The 21,806-nt window shown below is 45.0% G+C and overlaps 1 protein-coding gene across 12 annotated transcripts in view; it reads right to left on the reverse strand.

The window, feature by feature from the left end:
* The window catches only part of MAP4 (microtubule associated protein 4), a 249,533-nt gene that overhangs the window by 76,433 nt on the left and 151,294 nt on the right, over positions 1-21,806 (reverse strand). For all 12 annotated transcript variants that reach the window (XM_075923033.1, XM_075923035.1, XM_075923037.1 and 9 more), the window contains 7 exons: positions 15,194-15,307; positions 14,442-14,570; positions 13,862-13,954; positions 8,486-8,626; positions 3,685-3,792; positions 1,274-1,444; positions 65-229 (listed from right to left, as the gene is read on the reverse strand). In XM_075923033.1, coding sequence (XP_075779148.1) covers positions 65-229; positions 1,274-1,444; positions 3,685-3,792; positions 8,486-8,626; positions 13,862-13,954; positions 14,442-14,570; positions 15,194-15,307 — 921 coding nt within the window. The remainder of the gene's footprint in view (positions 1-64; positions 230-1,273; positions 1,445-3,684; positions 3,793-8,485; positions 8,627-13,861; positions 13,955-14,441; positions 14,571-15,193; positions 15,308-21,806) is intronic.

Genomic DNA, 21,806 nt, shown 5'->3' on the forward strand with positions numbered 1-21,806 from the left:
GAAGAATGCTATTCAGAGATAAAATATATTTTCTTCTAAATTCCAGCTACTGTCAAATCTCTACCTGTTGGTTTCAGTGGAGATTTCTCTTGTGGAGGTTCTGTATGGTGGGCATGACTAAGCTCAGCTTCTTCCTTCAGCTCCTCTACAATGGCCAAGTCAGCAGCCGGAACATTTTTTTCTGGAAGCGTTTCTTTAGTTTCTATCACTGGCAATGGTTCTTTTGGAACTGAAACACAAACACTCAGTAAGATGGGATGTTTCACATCTGATGAACAGGTTTATACTCTCAGGCATACAGAATTATTCACTCAGGCATATAGAAAAGGGTACATTATGCTTTAGAAAACAGATGCAATTTACAAGATTCTGTAACCTGTCTGCAGATACCCTTCCCTCAAAATCTTTTCAAATACCTACAAAATGGTTGCAGTGTCAAAGGTGAAATATACAAGACTGTCTTTATTACTTGAAGATGGGTGAATTCAGGCTATACTGGCTTTCAACTGGTATTCACACAATTCTTAAACTGAACTTGTAGCACTATCACTGTACAATTGCTTTTCCCAATATGTCTTAACTGTATAAACTAATAAGGAAGCTTACAAAACTACCAAAAATACAAGAATAAGTTAACAGTTAACTTCACCTAAAAAAAGGTGACAGAAAATTCTTGTATCATGCCAGCTAAAACAAATATTCAGTTCTCAATATTGAAAAAATTAATGTTTGGTCAGAGCTTACACAATTTGCATGAAGTACTACATTTGAGTGCTTATTATTTAGTTCTACTACATACATGCAAAATTAACAAGATTAAAAGAACTAAACTGTGCCTGAATTTTATAAGTCCTCATCACATTAGCGATGCATTAGATTTTTAACGTTATTTACATTATATTATTTTATACAAAGATATAAAATATAAAAATTACCAATAAACCAATCGCCTCTTTCAATGGATTCAACAAACATGCACGGGGAGGGAAAAAGAAGAAAAATACAAATTCCCTCTTAACTTTTTAATGGAAATCAGATCTACAGTATAGCAGACGCCAAGGGTCCCCCCACCCCCACCAGTTGAGTCTGAGAAACAGTTGCTAATATAACCCCCCATTTTCACATGCTCAGAACTTCTCAAAGCATTCACCATGGCAGGGTCTCTGCCAACGGCAGAGGAAGAGAGAGAAAGAAATTGGGAGAGAGAAGAGTTATTAAGCTCAATCAAAAACGCGACTCCACAACAGAGTACCCCACTTTATAGATTCCTCACCTGACGACTCTGGGAGTTGTTCCTTTGGTTTCAGAAGATGCTCTGCAGGTTTGCTGGGAGACTGTTTATTCTCTTCCAGATTCTCTGGCACAGGAGGACTGTCGGCACCTGGAGTAGAGGCTTCTGGGACCTTCATTTTTTGTTCCATTACCACAGTTGGTGCTGATGATACTGTTTACAACAAATTTTAAACGTTAGCATTTTTCTACTTCCGAACCACTGAGATCCCCACTTCTCTCTCCAACTATTCACCCCATTTTGCCTCCAGGTCACTTGAAAAAGCAGCCTGCTCTGAGTGCCTTGAATTCTTGTCCTCTGGCTCACTCTAAATCCCACTCCACCACGTTACCATCTGTTAGCTCTACCCAAAGTCTCCGAGTTCTTTCCTCAGTCCTTTTTACTTTCACTTTTTCTCCAAATGAACACTTTACTCTCATGGCTCCATCTATCATATTTTACTTGTCCGATCTCACTTCAACGATCCCGGCAATTTCATGCTAGCCGTTTCATCAGCACCCCAGACAAAATATGGAGAAATACCATCTTCTTGCCCTAGATCATACTTACTTCTTCTTCCATCAGCCACTCGTTCAGGCTTTGGTCGCCACTGGTGTCAGCTACAGTCACGCCTTCCTCTCTAGCTAACCTCAGCCCACTACCTTCCAGACCATACAAAATGATGTCCCCACTCCAACCATTCGAACTGTTCATTCCCCTGGTGACTTTAGCTTCCCACAGAAAATCTCAACTTCTTTACCTTTACTACACACCCAGTAACCTGTGTCTCGGCCTTCATTTCTTCCTTCTCACTTCTTCTGGAATCCTATCCACTTCTTAAATGGTCCATTTAAATACATCTGCTCACATCATCTGGCTCTTTTATTCACACCTGCTTCCAGACCACCCCCTCTCAGCTCATTCCCTAGCCTGCTGCTTTTAGTTAAAGATCACTTCCTCTTAAAAACTCGCTTCCACCAAACAGCAATGTTGAACATTGAAGTACTAAGTGCACAACATTTAGAAGTGACTGCTACCTCTTGCCAGGGTATATTCTCAAATCTACCTTTCCCTAGTCAGTCTCATAATACATTGAATGAACTGTACTGTCTGTCAAACTTCAATCCTAAGTGACTCAGAAGCGGCCATATCTTATCGGATTTGTACAGCATGCACTACAATCAGGAAGTAGTCAATGGACGGACGGTGAGCCAAATCCGAACTCGTGGACACTTTTGAATGTACCCCAAAATGTTGTTTACTTGCAATTATCATTGTTGTTGCTGCTGTTTTCTTTAAATTATCTTCTCTGGACTTTGACCAACGAATGCAGACCTTGACAAAGCAATTGGCTACCTCTAAATGATCATAGAATCATAGAACACTAGAACTGGAAGGCACCTCAAAAAATCATTGAGTCCAGTCCCCTCTTCTCACCGCAGGGCCGAGCACCGTCTAGACCACCCCTAACAGGTATTTACCTAACCTACACTTAAATATCTCCAGTGATGGAGATTCCACAACTCCCCTATGCAATTTATTCCAGTGTTTCACCACCCTGACAGGTAGCAAGTTTTTCCTAATGTCCAACCTAAAACCTCCCTTGCTGCAGTTTAAGCCCATTGCTTCTTTTTCTATCCTCAGAGGCCAAGAACAACAATTTTTCTCCCTCCTCGTGACACCCTTTTAGATCACGCCCCATACACAATGCAATCCCCTGACCACTGCCAGAAAACAAACATTTCTCATTAATACTCCTATTCTCAATCCCTGACTTCTTTTGCTAAAACAATCTGACAAAACTACCAGAAAGCATATCTACTCAGACATAAAAACCTAACAGGCCCAATTTAGATTAAAAACTCTTAGGGGCAGGCACTGTGTCTTGTTATTTATCTGTACATCACTGGGCATATCTTGAGCATTATAATACATATTTGGGATTACATAATATGTAAACAAAATAACTGGCACCAGGGATGGGCAAAATTGCCTTTTGATGGCTTGCTCTAAATCTCTCAAAAAACCTCAATTTCCCCAAAGATTTCACAGTGCTGGAAAGCAATGCAAAGTCCTAAAATGGACAATAAAATACCAGTTCCATATTTTATACATGAAGAACTCTTGCAAGCAATTTTCTTTTCTACATACCTTGTCAGCAGAGCTGAGCTACACCCAGGAGGCTGAGTTTAAGATAGATTGGAGCAATATTTACTTCTGATGAATTAACTTCTTTATGTTCAAAAATCTTACTGGAACTTGTATGTCTGGATTGACACCAGTTATTGTACTGCAAGGTTTTTAATAGGACTTTCCTTTGCAGATTCAAGTCTCATAGTGGACTTCATACAGTATATGCCAAAATAGTTAAGTCCCTATGTACAATTTATGCAGACTTGCTGGTGACTGCTTACCTGTTGGAGGTTCAGCAAGAGCTGACTTATGTTGCTGAACAGAAGGTTCAAATGTCATCAGCTCTTCCACTGCTGGGACAGACACGTCTCCCACAGCCGGAACAGACACTGCAGAGATTAAGAGAAGTTAAAGAAACCCCCAGTGCACTTCACATTGTTAGTTTTGAAGTTTTCAAATGTGGGATGGCAAAAGGAGGAAAAACACCCACAAACTAGATTTGAAGGGCATATTTTTACCTAATGTGACTGTGTAGAATTCCTATTAGTGGCAATGGCAGACGCATCTTCGTGTACAAAGGGAAGCAAGAGTTACAATACAAAATAGTCCAAAGTCTGCATTCTTGGCTACCCTCCTTGTTTCACACTCTTGTAATACCAAAGTGGCTCAAACTACTGCATTCCGCTGCACATCCTATTTTTAATAGCACTAACTCCTACTCAGGTGTGCAGTCTTACAACCTGAAAATCCACCCGGCGTATATGAAGCCCAGGTGGTAATCTTCTGATATGTGGCAATGTGTAGCATGCATTCAACAGGAATGAGAATGACTTATTTAAGTAGCATGCTCTAGAAGAATTCCTGTGTAAATACACAAATAATTCAGCTGGCTGCACCTTTACACTTGAAATAAGTGCCAAGGATCGTCAGTTGCCACTTGAGCGCAGAACCTTGTTTTCCATCTTATTTTTTTTTTAATCACACCTCTCCAGTTGCATGGTACCCATGGCTCTATGCCAAGTAGGAGCAATGACTTACTCCTGACTGAGAAAGCAATGCCATCAACTAAATCACTAACAAGACCACCTTCTCTCACCCAAGCACTGGCAACATCTGATACTGAACTTGACAACAGAACTCCACTTGGGATGTATATACAGGCTTTAGAATGTGCCTCATGAGCTTTTATTTCATTCAACAGACAGACAACAGCTCTCTCCCAGCTCCTAATGATTTCAGAAGTGGTCAAATTCTTCAAGGATACTGTTCACTCAGTTTAACCCCCAAATTTCAGCTTTTACAAACAAGATTTTGGGCTTTTTTTAAACAAAAGCATAATAAGACCAAAAGAACTGTTTTCATGCAACAGTCTGAGGACACTACAATTAGAATATGACAGTGGCCAAAAACAAACAAAGCCTATTTTCATTATCCAAACTTAGTGAAGTACAAGAAACAGTATCAACAGTGGGAAGTAAATTACGTTTTAAAGAGAGATTCTTAACAGTCTTAGGCAATGATATTCAACAGGTCTGGAGCCAAGTTAGCAATCAAAATTCAGAAAGAGCCACAGTAGAGCGATTTCACAGTTTCTTTGTGTGTGTACGTGTGCGTGTGGGTACACAATTCTCTTCCATTTCTAAAATGGATTTTTTAATCTAACCACAACCTTTAATCAACACTACAGGACTCACTTTTTCCAGTCATAACTGATACTTTCATTACTGTACTCAATGATCTGAAAAGCCCCATACCTAGGTTTATACCGATTATGCAGTATATTTGAATTTCCAAAGCCAAGACATTGGCCGATGTTTATTATTTACTGTTTCAGCTAGGGTATGACCCTCTCCAAAATAAATTAAACAACAAGTACAGAATATATATTACTGGAAAAGATATATAAGTGCAAGTAGTATTGTTACAGTCCAACAAATTCTGAGTTTTGGTTGACACTACGGCAATTTACATCCAACCAAAGTAGTGTCAGAACTAAAATTTGGCTCCTGTCATCAAAACTACCCTGCTATACTGACTTAACTGCACCTCCACAAGAGGTGGAGAGTCAATGTTCATGTAGTTGCTCATACTGACACTTACTGGCTCTCAGAAGTAATCTCACAAACTGACGCGGACACTACAATTGATGCAATTGCTCCCAGTAAGGATATGCACTGGGGACACAAGCAAAACATACACATGCACAAGCAATATAATTACTGTGGTGGCTGTATGCTGACGTAAGTTAGGTCAACTTAATTTTGTAGCATAGACATGGCCTCAGGCTCACAGGAGGCAGTGAACAATAGGAACAATAGGGTAAAGAAGCATCAATAAATTGAACCTATGATGGCACTGGTAGGACTACAGCAAAAAAGTCAGTAGTTTATGTTTTATATAGGACTACCAACCACAAAAAAAAGTTACCCCGGTTTATGGAACTTTACTATTTCAACCTACAGCTCCTGCAGAACGTGAAGAATCATTTAATCAGCTGCTGGGCATATTTAATGCAACAACAAAAAATGTACTAGATTTATCATTCCCAAGTCATACAATTCAGCCAAATCCACCCACCTCTGAATTTTTACTCTTGGTGGGTTTTTGCTAGAAGTTTTGAGAATATGCTATCTTCAGTAAAATGGGCTCACCCCAGATACCAACCCCTTCAAACGTTGGACCTGAGCCTTTAAAGTAATCTTTTATCAACATCATCTTTGTCAGTGGCTTTTGTTCATCATCATCCAACTTGATACCAACTTTCTAAATATCCTCCTTCAGTTCACAATTCTGAACCATCAATATGATGGGGACTGCAATATGATGGGAACTAATTCGGCTACAACTACTCAAGAGAGATCTTGGAGTCATTGTGGATAGTTCTCTGAAAATATCCACTCAGTGTGCAGCGGCAGTCAAAAATCAAATAGAATGTTAGGAATGATTTAAAAAGGGATAGAGAATAAGACAGAAAATCTCTTGTTGCCTCTATATAAAACCATGGGATGCCCATATCTTGAATACTGCGTACAGCTGTGGTTGCCTCATCTCAAAAAAAGATCTATTGGCATTGGAAAAGGTTCAGAAAAGGGCAACAAAACTGATTTGGGGTTTGGAACAGGTCTCATATTCAAGGTACGGGCTTACTATGGATTTATGTAGTGGCAATATGATATTTCCTAACATGCCATTGGCTTTTTTTTTAAACCACTGCTGCACACTGATAGAACTAGTCCCAGTGGCTCCAAGATCTCTTTCTTGAATGGTAACAGCAAATTTAACCCATCGTTATATATGTACAGTTAGGAGTATCTGTTTCTACTGTGCATTACTTGCAGTTTAGTAACACTGAATTCCATTTGCCATTTTGTTGCCCAATCATCCAGTTTTGAGAGAGCCCACTGTAACTCTTCTCAATCTGCTCTGGATTTATCTATCTCGAATAACTGTGTATCATCTGCAAACATTGCCACTTCACTGTCCACTCCTTTTTCCAGATCATTCATGAATATGTTCAACGGCTCAGGTCCCACAAGAAGCGGACTCCTGTCCTATCACAATGGTCAGCCTCTGGGTGCGGCATGGGAGGATCTTCTTCCAAAAATTTCCAACAAGTTAAAGGTTTCAGTCCTTCCTGTAGTTCAAGAATTCCAAGGTGGGGACTGACTGATTCAAGCATCCAATGGTCTGTACTTAGAGGAACCCAGTTAGCGTATGCGGCAACTATCAAATGAGAGTCCAATGTGGATCTCCCAGACATGGCTGGCTGGTGCCAATCTTTAGAGTTGTGGGACAGAGCAAGACCCAGTACCATCGGATTCCTTCTTCCTTTGTGCCTTTCATTCTTGGATAGAAGGTTTATGTAAACTTAATTCTTTATGATCTGGGTATGAGGTCTCAACCAACTTAGACCACGATGGGAGGAATACTTTATCCCCCTACCTCCTTTTTACAGAGGCAGCTCTGGACAAGTGCTAGTAATATCCCATACTCTTTTGAGGGGGAATCGTTAGACTTGACTATTTGGCCCCTGCTCCAGAACTCACACTCAAAGGCGTGCTGCTCACAGTCCAAGGCTACCATGTAGGAGGTTCTCCCTGTCCTGCACTCTGTCTCATGGCCTTCTCCAAGAGGCGCTTCTACAGATGGAACTCTTGTCTCTCATGGTTTGAGGAGGGAAGGAGCAGCAGAAGCTGCACTTGGCATTGATGTGAATCTCTCCAAGGCAGCGCTGGTGTTAGTTGCTGAAGAAGAAATGGGGCAGAAGATGCAGCTCTTAAACCCCTGGATTCTTGTCATACGACATCCAGGTAGGAAGCTTCCCCAGGTAGGAAGCTAAACTAACCACACTAGCTATAAAATCGCTCACACACAAAAGATTAAATGTGTTACGAACTATTTACAATATATATTTACAAGTATTGACAGTAGACATAGACCACAACAGGAACAGAATTTCAAATGAATCTGCGCAGCAGTAAGAAGGAATTGGAGAGGTGTCAGTCCATGCCGCCCTCTGTCCTCTCAGTTCAGAGCACAAGGAGAGCATCAGAACGTACACAGACCCACTGACATTTCTTGCTAAAATCTCCAGTCTCAGCTGCATGGAGTGGAATAAACAAAGAGCCCCACTCAAAGACTATGTCAAGGCGTTCATTAGAACGACGAACAGGAATGGGTCAAAGAAGAATAAGCTGCTTCTTTATATAGACTTACCCTCACAGTGAATGACTCACTATAGCCACAGATAGTTATCACTGTCATTATGCTACCCTCGTACATATTCAGTTTGCTCTTTCTCCACTAGGTATTTTTCCAATACAGAGAATTACACTGAAAAAATTAGTCATCACCTCTCCCTCATGGCCTCATGCTTTAAATGCCTCAATTGGTACCTCACCCAGGCCCACTGCCTTCCTATGTTTCATCATCTTTAGTGTTGTCTGAGTCTTCACCAGCAACGATAGAGTCTCTTCAGCAAAGATACTGAAGTTGTTGCTTGTGTACACTTCCCTTCATGGCTTCTTCAGAATACTAAATCTATTACCAAATAATCCTCCACCCACACAGACCATATTTTACCTGTGGGTTCAACCTGCAGCATGTCAGTAGCTTTGGTCTCGTCTCTAGGCTCTGTTACCGCACAAGGAACAGTGGTAGGGGCAGCAGCCACCGGACTTCCTGGCAAATATAGCTCTGCTGCATCTGTTATCCTATTGGGTTCTAGGTAGACAAAAGGAATTTAATTTAATTACACATGAATTAATTTGGAAACACGCTTGTGTATAATGGGAGATCCGCTGATTAGCAGGATTTGCATGCATTTGTCCTGTGACTGGTATGATAGCTAAATTCCAACTGGGGCCATTGAACACGACTAACACAAATTAAATAGAATACTACTATTCAAATACAGAAATTGTGTTCGCCTCTGAAACATGACCTTGATGGTATTTCACACTAATGACATCTTAGAATCAGACTCCTAGGGATGGAAGAGATCTCAGGAGTCATCAAGTCCAGCCCGTGCCCAAAGCAGGACTAATCCCAACTAAATCAACCCAGCCAGGGCTTCATCAAGCTGAGACTCAAAACCCTCTAGGGATGGAGATTCCACCACATTTCTAGGGGACCCATCCCAGTGCTTCACCACCTAGGGAAATAGTTTTTCCTAATATCCAACCTAGACCTCCCCCACTGTAACATGAGACCATTGCTCCTTGTTCTGCATCCGTCACTACTGAGAACAGCCTCTCTCCATCCTCTTTGGAACCTCCCTTCAGGAAGTTGAAGGCTGCTCTCAAATCCCCCCTCACTCTTCTCTTCTGCAGAATTCTGAACACAGCAGGGCCAGGGAGCGGTGGGAGAGTGCTAAAGGACAGGCAATGAGCCAGTGGTGGACAACCTGCAGCCCACTGGGGTTGTGTGTGTGCTCCACATGACACTGAATTTACCGTTGCCCACACATAGGGTTACCAGATTCCGCTGGTTTCTGTCCATGTTGTTTTTTTCCTACCGGTATTACTAAAGTGACGTGCACATAAAGCAAGGGCACGTGAAGTGCATGCTCACTAGGGATGTTAAATATTCCTGTATCAGAGGCAGCAGCGCAGGGAGCCAGGCGGGAGGTGATCCATGAGGGGAGCCAGTTTAAAAACCAGCTCCCCTCGCAGAACTGCTGCCTGTCGCCCCACGCTGCTGCCTCTGCTACACAGGCAGCAGTGTGGGGTGATAGAAGCCCTTATCTGGGGAGAGGGGGGTCTGAGCTCCCAGACCTGGTGCGAGCTGGAACTCAGCCAGGCTGCCTGCTCACTTGCCTACTCCTCCTCATTGCAGGAGGAGTAACAGTAGTTCGAATTAGGAGCTTTAATTCGAACTACCTAGCCCGTGCCGCATGTAGCTGCGGGCAGGGAGTTCGAACTACCGGGCATTTAAAAATGGCGGCGCCTAGGAACATGCAAATAAAGCCCGGGATATTTTAATCCTGGGCTTCATTTGCAAGTTTGAATGACTACATTAGCCACCCTAGTTCAAACTAGGGTGGCAGTGTAGACTTACGCTTTGGGAACTGTAGCAGCAGTCCCATTTTCAGCTCTATCCAGTCTGAAAGCTGGTTACTAATCTTACTGTCATCTGTTTTCATTTTATTTCCTGGATCACCTTCCCTAATAATGGGAAGCGTAAAAATACAAAGAGGAGGGCCTGCCGCCATCTGTCCCCTTGGACATGGGGTTAACGTCCCTGCTGGAGTACTTTGGCCTATTCCCATTCATGTGGTCTGCGAATAGGTTGGTTGTGGGTAGGCTGAATGATTGGACAATTCACCAAAATATCACATGAAGCCAGTCATTCACCTTGTGCCTGATAAGCCAGACTGCTTGCTGGCTCAGGTCTCCCTTGATGTGAGCTGCCATAAGAGAGAGAAAAGAATATTTTGGCCACTCTGATTTTTGGCCACTGCTGTTTCAGCGTTTAGTGCAGGGCTTCTGGTTGCCCCCGGTGGTCCACACGTGTGTCTGTGGCTGAGCTGTTTGACTGAAGCAGGACTTGGCTCCCCTCTACACTGGTCTGGAACCTTTCACTGAACCAGCCTGACTAAGGTTTGCGCTTTGGAACCTTTTCTCCAGGTGCCTTGAGCTGTTTGGGACCCCATGTGCATCAGGAAAACGGGGCCCCTGGAAGTCATTGCCCTTGTAAACTTTCCCCTGAACTGACCATCATTTTAAAGATTTTATCACCAGGGCCGCAACCCCCTCTTGACTCTCCATGCATCTGGGAAGCAGTCCCAGACTTTGAAGATGAAGCCAACGGGGGTGTGATTGTGCCCAGGGATCCCTATGCATGATCAGAAGAGGCCTCTTGTAATTCCAAAATAATACAGAGGTCTTGAATCTTCTGGTACCTCTCTGAAAACGCATATACCCTTGCTAGCTTGGTGTCTCATGTTCAATCCCAAGTGAGTTATCTGGGTGGACACAATGAAGGTGGTTTGTTTTGGTGTTGATGATAAAGCCTTGTGCTTGTAGGAGATTGAAATTAGAGAGACAGCTCAGTGTGCCATTTCTAGCGACAGAGCTCAGATTAAGAGATCGTCCAAGAAGGGGCACAGGTGGAACTATGTGGTCTGCGTCCGGTGAGGAGTACCACCAATATCTTTAAAAAGATCTAGAAGACCAAGGACAAGCTGAATGGGAAATTCACATATCGATAATGCTTCCTATTCTAGGCAAACCTCAGCAACCTTTGATGGCAGGGTCTGATTGAGATGTGTATACATCCGCGGATCTACCCAAGTCATAAAATCTCCCTGGGGCCGGGATGACAGAGGTTAGTGTCTCCATCTGGAACTTTGTTGTCTTCATCCACTCGTTGAGCCTTTTGAGATCCAGAATGAATCATATTCCTGTGTACGCTTCTGAGTGATTAAGATGACAGTTTCTCTTCTACCTTCTGAGGGAATGCTCTCTATTACTCCCACATCCAGGAAATGAGAAATCTCGTGCCAAAGTAAACTGTGCTTTATGGGGTTGTTAAGGCAAGGGACTGGATTAACAACTGATGGAGTGGAGCCTGTAACGCAAAGGAGTATCCCTGACTCACTAACTCTGACCCACTAGACCACGGGAAAAGAAGCCTTTTCCTCCAAGATATGGAAAATCCTTCCCCCAGGCTTCAAGCTCCAGCCAGAGACCTATGCAGTCATTGCAAATGCCAAGGTTCCCGCAGGAAAACGTCTTCGCTAGTATTTCTGCGAGGGTGAGGGAATGCCTTTGCCTCAAGGCCAGCGTGTGCTCTCGCAAAAGGCATGCTCTGACAGCGGGAGGGTCTGTTTAGACCGTGTGGCATTGTCTGCAGCTACTTGCTTAGCTTCTCTCTGAAAATCAGGGCTCCCGTGAATTTGGCGAAGGATAGGACAAGAAATGGAGTTGTAGATGGCACCTGGTTACTGAGCTGGAGGCCAGGTCTTTGGCTGAGACTCTCACAGCATCCACTGATCTTTAAGTAGAGCCAAATTCGGGGTGATCTCCATCATTGAAGGCTTGGCAATATTCATGCCAGGAGAGAGCGAGATGCCTTCACAAAGCAGGTAACACTAGGGAGGGCCCTGAGGGAGATTAGGGAATGTCAAGTCTTTTTTTTGAAAGTGCCCTCCATTTTTCATACATAGGGTCCTTAGGCTACAGCTCCCTTTCTGAGGGGAAAACCATCTCTTTGGCCAATGATGCTAAGATAGAATCAGCCTTCAGTATCTCAGTAACTGGGGCTTTTGGTGCCTGGATCCTATACAACTTTAAATCATTTCCATTCACGTGTTTGCCCTAGTCTGGCATGTCCCTTTCATCCCTTATTACTTCCTCAAAGTAGAAGTGTGGGGGAAGTGCCGCCTTGGGGAAGATTTAAGGGAGAAATTTGCTCTGTCTCACTCTTGGGGCTTTTTTCAGGTTGAATCTGAATAGTGGATACAACCTCAGTGCACATGGCCACAGACGGAAAGGGGGGAGGGACTGGTGTGGGGATTTTGCTGAATCTTTCTCTGGTCCTGATCATAATCAGAACCCGACTATTCACCAGCGTCTGTGGAGAAAGGAGGAGGAGGAGAGGAGTCAGAGGACTCGGACCTCCTAAATTTCATGCTTTTTCTCCTTTTTTGCTTTCTTTAGTTTGCTTAGGGGGTATAGGAGCTCAGTCACAGCTTTGGTGAGGCCTTTTGCTTTGCCAAGAGCCTGAAGTTCTCTCATGAGATCTCTTTGAGCCCCTGCCTGCTAGGTCCCACTCCCTGAGGGAGGGGAAAAGCTTCCAGAGCCCCTGAACTGAGAAGGAGGGAGGTGCTCATGAGCAGGGCTCGACAATTAATGTAATCTACTCGCCCATGGTGAGTAGATTTTAGCCCGGTGCGGCCGCACAGCGCGGTTTGCGCGTGCGCAGCATGCGGTTCCGCGCGGCTGGCAAGTGGGGCTCGCTGCCGCTTGGCGAGCCCTGCTCATGAGCCCTGCTTCTTTTCCTAGGGGACTCAGGGCTATCTGTGACTTGACAAGTCTGCCTTCTCTGTCCACCATCGGCCCTGTGGGAGATGGAGAGTCAACTTAGCTCCCGAGTTGGCTGACTGGAGAGGGTTCCCATCTTTGGAGCCTCTCCCTGCTCTGCCCATATATTCCCGGTCTATTTTTAGCACATCAGAGTTATAGATGCTCTGGAACATAGGGGATGCCCGAAGACCTAATGGAGCTAGGGACAGACAGCTGAGTACAGGCTGGACATAACTCACTGACTGTTGAACCTGGGAGGGCAGCTTCACAGATGGAGCACATTTGGATTTCAGGGTGCTCTGCCATGCCCGGAAGGCACAGAGGAGCCAGAAGGGAGGGACTGCAGCTGAGGCTCCATGGGGTTCCAATACCTCGGTTAAAAAAACTAGCCCAGGACAGTATGACTATGGCATAGATTGCCAAACTGACAAAAAAGCCCTCCTTAGGCATATGCGAAGGCGAGATCTGTAAAACCTGCCATCTGCATGGTGCCACAGAGGCAGAGAAACTGGAAGCAAGCAAAATCACAGGGGCACAGCCAGACCAAACACTGACCTGCCCCCGGGAGCTGCAAAGAGAGGTCCAGATGTCACAAACTGGGGGAGTTATGGTTTCATTAAGTCTGCTACTTTCAACTAGAATTAAGCATTTATAAAGATGTGCACAATCTCGGAACATTCACGCTTCATTTTATAGCTTTTCTCAATTCTCAGCACTTTGCCACGAGAAATGTACCTCCAATGAAAGATGCTTTTTAGTCCAAGGATGTTACAGAATCAACACAGGCATGTCTTGCTATACTACCTACAACACAGCCCTTCACCTCCCTCTTTAAGAGGGATGCAAAGACCAACTACTTCTGGCATTTTAATCCTGCTGAAAGACTCCAGAAACAATTTTCTGGGAATAACCTTATACTTTACATTTTTACCTGATGGTTCTACAAAGAAAGAGGTTTCTGATCCCTTCACAGCATCCTGAGCTCTCAGCCAATTTTCTTCAGGCACCGTCCCTCCTGCAGTTGCTAAGGGAAACAATTAGTACAGATAGCCACGTCAATGCAAACAGCACTAGCTCTGGACTTCAAAACTGACGTTCAGCTACATATATTTACTTGTGTGGTACAGGCTCGGCTGCTCTCACAACAACATTCTTAGAGAGAACTTCTTAGTACATTCTGGGAAACCTTAGAGGACCTGAGCATGTTCTCCATAATATCCCAGGATTATATAAAAGGGTAATAAAAGTACTAATTTTAAAATCAGCAAGCATACGAGGCTCTCTGGTCAATGGGATATTCTGTCCCCAAATATCTTCAGAAATCTCTTAGGTAGAAAATGGAGTTGAAGCATTTTATGTCCTTTCTAATGGATATTAATCTTGACTCATTTTATGTAACTGGAGAAGCCAAATATGACCTTTTTCAGATTAATACACCTAACAATTTCTGACCTGCAGATCCCTCTAACCCAATTATAAAATAGCATGGCAACAGCAGAAATGTGTTTCACCTGCTATATTCATCAGAGATTCTGCAGTTGAATCCAGCGTAATGAAGGGGGATGGATCTATAACTTCTGCAGGAGAATATGGGAATCCCAGAGAAGGTTGTTCTGGTACCATCACAATTGAATGGGGTGCTGTAAGAAATAAACTACATTTGTCACTGCCAAATTGATTTGTTTCTAACAAACTTAATTAATTTGGTCCACTAACTTACAGAACAAATGTTTATTTTCATCACAAAGCAAGTATGCATATACTGAAGATAAACCTACCCATTAATTTACTCAGAGAGGCATTATATCTGCTATACAGATGAAAGCTAATCAAACGTTATTGGGCAGTAAAAGGAAAGTACTGTGCCTTTCAGGTACTACTCCCAAATAAGCTTTTGTTATAGTAACTCTCTAGCTGCCACAATCCAAATGTAACCCATCAAGTGAAAAATGGGGATAGAACATTTCAAGATGAAGCTAACATTTCCAGTAACAATGGTTTAATTCAGCTTTTCTTTTTAACTAAAACAAAATAGGACAAAAAGGGGGTGGGAGACAGGGCCTGTGAGGACAGCTCAACCCCCCCCCCCCCCCCCCCAACACTGTTTAGAACAAGAGATTAGAGAGAAAAATGGGGATAAAATTTTTCACTATCGCCTGTTTAATGGACTTCCTGTAAATAGCACAGAATTCCATAGATAGAAGCTGAAAACTGAACCCCTGGTTAACAGCATCCCATGAACATATTCAATGGAGGATTATACCATGAACTTCTTTTGAAGCTTCAAAATGCTCTGTGAAAGGTGGGACAGTCTCCATTTCTGAAGGAAGTAGCAGCAGATCAGACAGGACATCTTCTCTGTGCATCGTGAAGGGCACTGAGGAACAGGAGAATAAGTCAAACATTATCACGAAGGGATGACAACAGGAAAGTAAGATGTCAGAATGCAGAGGATGAGCCTTGCTACCAGCATTGCCCTGAAAGACGTTATACAAAGTTAGGAAATGCGGGTGCCCCCACTTAAAACAACAACTTTTTTTTTTGTAGCCAAAATGAGCTGAAGAGTAGAATATAAATATTGTATGGTGTGCTTGTATGTCCCTCTTTCTAACACCAGCAGCATTTAAGTACTGGATGATTTGATGGAGCAGAATACCTGATCTGAGGCAGGAATGAAAACTGATCCAGCTCAGTTCACTCAAATGTCATGTCCCATACTGAACTTTGGGGAAAAACATATAATGATCCATATACGTACACTTTCCTCAAAGCATCATGGAGCTCAAAGCCTTTTGAGCTAGAGGAGGAATTTAGCAAAATAATGAGCCAGGCACAGAAATCACCCTTCTCCTCTGTCATTCAATGACAGTACAAGATGATTGAGGCAGGATATGAGTCTATAACAGGAATGGGTAGGGTAGGTTTTGTGACCTATGGTAAGCAGGAGGTCAGACCACATTATTATGATGGTACCTTCTGGCTTAAAATCTGTGAGGAGAACAAGCTTTGTTATTTGCCCCTGACCAGACATGCTGGTTAATCAGTCTTGCCAAGGAATTGTAGTGCAAGTCAGCAACAGGCAGCAAGAGGCTGAAATTTCATTTTACCTGGACTCAGTTTTTGACTGGCCTGCCAGACAACAGATATGTAATATAGCCCAAGACAGGCTAAGTATTTATATCGCTCCTTTGATGGTATAGACTCAGAGGTCAAGCCAGACACAAAAAAAAGGAAAGGAACTTCCATTTCAGCAACTCTCCGTGCGTATTTACACATACACTGTCTTCCAAATAAACAGTGTGACCACTTACGCCAGACACCGTGAGAACAGTTGCACTGTATTTCTCGTGCTTGCTTCTTTAACTGCGCAGACCAAGCCATTGAACAGAAATGGAATGAGTAAGTGTAGTAGATTGTTTTTCCCCTCTGCCCGTGAGGCCAGCTGAGCTGTAAAAACCAAACACGGGCTGGGCTGACCGCTATGTCCTAATATAACACCCCCCCCCACATAATAAACAACATGTGACTGCGTGACGGTGCTCTCACAGCGAGGAGGTTGTGGATGAGGAGGAGTACAGAGGACAAACAACCAGGGGATCCAGCTGCACAGCGAGCCAGGACCCAGTTTAGATCTAAGCACCCCCTACATTGTATGGCCACACAGCTTCCCTTCATGCGCCGCGCAGAGGCTCACGGCTGCAGCGGGAAGAGATTTCTCTCCCTAAGGCCTGAAGCCGCCAGGGCCAATGGTGAGGGGCTGTGGGCCCCAACACCAGTGCTCCCTGAAAGCTGTGCACTCATGAGGCCGTTCAGGAGACATTCCAGTGCCACCCAGCTGATTAGCAGCGCGCCCACAGCTGGTTTTTTTTGTTTCTACTACTGGTGCACTTGCCTCTGTGCACATGCCTTGGCACGCACAAAAAAAACTCGTCTCGTCGCAATGATGGAAAAAATCCGCACAGGGATGGAAAATATTAGAGGGAATGTTGCCCAGCAAGGAGCTGCAAGGGACGGGAGGGGAGCGCCCCTCCCCACTGGCCCCAGCAAAGATCTGGTGCGTGCAGAAGAAAGCCCCGCTCCCATCCCCAGCAGAAAGCTGCCCAGGCACTGCCAGACACCCTCCTCCACCTTCTGAGGGCTGGAGCCCAAGTCACTGCCATGCCTGGAGCACCTCCACCCCCAGCTCTGACTCTCCTCCCACACGCAGAGCCCCCGGGTCCCATCCCCGTCACATGAATTTTATTACGTGCACCCGTGTGAAGGTCACATGTTGCACATTCACCTCCATATTGGTGCACATAAGAAAATTTATTCCACTCGGGGTGGAATTTTTTTTTTTTTTTTTTAAACTCCACTGCAGTCCTGCCAATCGCGGCAAATGCAAAGAAAAGGAACTCAAAAAAGTATATGGATGAATTTTCAGTTACAGGGGGCGACGTAGTGGGGGGCTGTCTGCTCTGTAACCCAGGGTCCCCCTGCACTGGGATGTGCGATTCCCACTGACTCACCCACATGTAGATTGGCCCAGACACCTAGGCCCAGCTTGAGCAGATAAGGCTCTTCCAAGAGGGAGAGACAAAGGAAGGGAGGCAGAGGCGGCCACCTGGCTGGGGGGCAGGGTCTGGGAGCGAGGCAGTTTCTGGCTGGGAAACACGAAGGGAAAAGACTAAACTGAGTGCTGAGGGGTGATGGATCCCCTAACCCAAGGGGTCTGAGGCATCCTGTCCCTGACTCCTGTAACCACATCACATCTATGCTGGGCTGTATCCCGGAGAAGCAATAAACCCTCTCTGTTCTACTGGCTGGCGGAGTCTGTTCTCGCTGCTACGGGGGTGCAGGATCGGGGGGGGGGGGGGGGAACCCCTACGCACCATCACACAGGACAAGTCACATCTTTTGTCTTTTCATTAACACTCATTCCAGAACAGGTCATGGCACAACCAAGAGAGGCAGAGGTGCTTCTGCTTTTCCTTCTCCTCTACTTAGGGAGAGTGCTCACGAGCAGAAACTCGTGTATGAGAACAGGGATATCCCTGGAATCCTCCTGAGAGAGCACGATTAAACTTTTATAGAGGTGTTCGGAAAGCTTTGGCAGAGGATTGCAGGAGAGGGCTGCCTCAGTTCTCCCCGTGTGGCAGAACGCTTTCCCACGCCACTCAGCGACCACTTCAGCAGGCATCACTGCCATACACAGTCAGGCAGCGTCTGGGCCCCAGCAGCAGTGGGGGGAAAGGCCAGTCCTCGCTTACAGACTACCCCCTAATTTCAAACATTCTTTCCAGTAACCACGCAGCACACCATCATAATCTTCCACGAACCCAGCCCTGCACTCAGCCCTGGTGCCAACTCTGCCCACACATCTACACCAGCGATTTCATCACTGGACCCAGCCACATCAGCCACCAAATCAGAGACTCATTGAACTGCACATCCACTAACGTGATCTATGCCATCAAATGCCAACAATGCCCCTCTGCCCTGTATATTGGCCAAACTGAACAGTCTCTACGGGAAAGAATTAATGAACACAAATTAGATATCCAAAAAGGCAATACAGAAACCTGTTGGTTTAATCTACCTGAACACTCATTCATGGATCTCCAAGTCACTGTTTTGTTTCAGGCCAATTTCACAAGCCAAATACACAGAGAAGGGTTGGAACTTAACTTCAGTCATAAGTTTAATTCTTATGCAAATGGTATGAACAAGGACATGGGCTGGCTCTCACCCTACCTTCCATACCCGAATGACTTAACCAACCAACCAATGAAGGTGCCAATTGTTTTTATCAGCCTGTTGTAACTATTTCTATTCAATTTCTCTCTCTTTCTCCTTTCCCCCTCCTTTTTTTCCCCCCCTCTTTTTTTCTCTCCTGTCCCCTATTTATTCTTGGATCTGCACTTCTAACACTCCCGTCAGCTGAAGAAGTGGACTGCACCCTCAAAAGCTCATGATCCCATCTACATGTTTTGTTAGTCTCTACGGTGCTACTTGTCTATTTGTTTTTTTTTAAGTTTTTCTTGTTACAGACTAACTCGGCTCCTCCTCTGAAGCTTATGGAATCAAGAGTCACTACACTACCTCTACCACTGCACCACAAAGCACATTAAAGACCATCTGAGCTTCACATATATCGGGGGTGGGCAGTAATTTTCATAGGGCGGCCACCGCTCCACACCTAGAAGTGACAGGGAACTAGCCTTCCCCAATGGTTGTCTGGGGCCGGGAGCTTTGAAATAAAAACACAGCAAAGGGTCGCCTAGCAGCCTCCCGGGGTTGCTGTAGCTATTTATAGGATTGACCAACTCCAGCCTCTGCCAGGGTAGCACCACGACCAGGAGTCCTTTAAATAGCTGCAAGCAACCCCGGATGGCCGCCAGGCAATGCAGTAGCAGCAGAACCGCAAGCCAATTGCTTCTATTTAAAGGGCTTGCAGCTCCGGACCCCACCGCTACCGCATTGTCTGGCAGCTATCCAGGCTTGCTGCAGCTATGTAAATGGCTCACGACTCCGGCCCCTGCCAGAACAGCACCATGACTGGGAGCCTGGAGAAATAGGATCCTGGTACCTGAGTCGTCACCTTGAAATCCAGTGGCACAGGCAGCAGGACAAATAGAAAGCAGCCAGATGCCGTCCATGGGCCAGATCAGCGTTTGGTGGACTGGATCCAGTCCCTGGGCCACATCTTGCTCTGCCCTGACACTCTGACCTGTGAAAGCTACGGTTTGTATTCATGCACCTGGAATGGGGGTGGAGGGTTCTTTCCCCTACACAAGTTCTGCTCTTTTCAGTTAAACTTTTAGTTTTCAATGCATTGGTTTAAAAATTGCCATTTTTGCACTGATATTATTACAGAATAATTTCTATTATAAAGATAAATTATGTTCCACATTAGTTCACAACACATCCTACCAAGTGGCCAGCCATTCAGAAAAACGAAATGTCACACAATTCACAGGCTCAGTCACAAGATGACTCAGTACATTGACAATGATACAGTCCCACACTTATAACAGTCACCACAGAATTCCTATCACACCACAGAAGAGTGGGTCCAAGTAGAGCACACTACACCCTCATGCACTATTTCAGCTCACTATTACACAGTCTTTCAAAGCCCCTCTGTGCTGTAAAAGCTCTGCTCTGAGCTCTTCTAATAGCCCTGGTATCTGCTACTCAAATTCACCAGACATCTTTGCCCTCCATCCCAGCAGAAAGCTTTCCTCACTTTGCGTCACGTACGTTATGCAGGACACAACAGGCAGCTATAACCCCTGGAATACTTCTTTCACTTGAGGTACAGTCTTATGAGTAAACAATGCCAGCAACCCTTCAAATGATCAAAAGCACGTTCGACATCATCCTGCACCTGTTCAGCCAGTAACTGAATGTTCTCTGGTGCTGTCGAGGTGGCCAGTATGACTTCCCAGTTAAGTATGACTTGTCCTCACTTAATCAGAAATGGTCACAAGCAAAATAAAGATAAAATGATTTCTAAACTTACACTGGTTCAAAGTGACAGACCATGCTCTCAGGCCAGAATCTGCTCCCAAAGTCCAGCTGACTGGTAGCAAGTTTCCACAGTGCAATCACCACTCACTTCTACACTGTCAGTGCAACTCTCATTTTGGTGACCCTGTGCTAGAACTGGGGTGAGCTCAGCACACAAATCTAGGGACCTGATCTTGGGTAACCACAGGTTCAGCAGCCACTGCTGATTACCCTAAACCTGCTTTATAATGCAACGCCAACAATCAGGGCTTGTTTCTTGGTCTCAGCAGTGGCACTCCATCTGCTGCTCCATGAACAACACACAAGCTTGAATTGGTTCTGTGTCCCGTGGCAATCTGTCTCCCAAGGAATTGGCATGATCCCCGCTCAAACAGTTTTTGCTGCTCTGCAAATCTGTGCTTGCAATGCTCATGAAAACAGCGCAGAGCTGTGCAAGCTACATGCTTCTGTCACAGATGACAGACTGATGGTTATGGAGGTTTGCGGGATTTAAAAAAAAGTCAAATTACTGATACAGATATCATAATGGATGGACACAGCTGTAAATAGGGATGTTGATCCCATAATGCCCAATAATCCCTGACTGACTTGTTCTGGCCCTATCATACATTTCCCAAATTTCACAAAAGGCAGTGTGCTGGGCAGTGGCATTACACAATGGCGCATCTACCCAGGATACATCTCACACTGCATCTGTGACAGCATCCCGGTATGCACTGCCATGGTGCACCCCCAATGAAAGCAGCCAAACCTGCAAACACACAAGCGACATAGTAACTGTGGAAGCTGCATGCTGACGTAACTTGAGCTGATGCAAGTTTTCCGTGTAGACTCTAGGGGTGTGTAAACATTAACAGGTCTGAAATGGCTCTACATTAGGGGGCCAGGGGTCTAGCCAGAAAAGGCATTGCCATTGCCCTTCAAACAGGTTTTTTCTCTTTGTCCTGGCAGCCTTGGGAAATAGATAAGCATGCAGCCTGACTTTGTTGCTGTGACATAGCGGGGGTGCTGTTCCAGTCACTGCTGCAGTGTGTGGGTGTACCTCAGTGTCCCCCCTCCCCCCTTTGCAGCTCTCTCTGCATGGGGGGGGGAGAGGCCAGGCATGACCCATTGTGGAAGTATGTCAGTGTCTCACCTCCTGGAAGCCAGGTGACAAAAGATTCACCTTTGGTCTGGGAGCAGGACAATGCAGGAGGCGGAGCTGCCTGGAGGCTCAGGGTCCAGTGGGGGGAGGGGGTTTGCTTTAGTCTTGGTTGGGGGAAGCATGAAGGGAGCAGACAACATCAAGTACAGGGGGGATTCAAGGGCCTGTGAACCCCTTTTCTCCAAGAGGGCTACAGCTGTCTGCCCTGACTCCTATGTCA

Source organism: Pelodiscus sinensis, chromosome 2 (assembly GCF_049634645.1).
Source record: "Pelodiscus sinensis isolate JC-2024 chromosome 2, ASM4963464v1, whole genome shotgun sequence".
Lineage (NCBI taxonomy): Eukaryota > Metazoa > Chordata > Testudines > Trionychidae > Pelodiscus > Pelodiscus sinensis.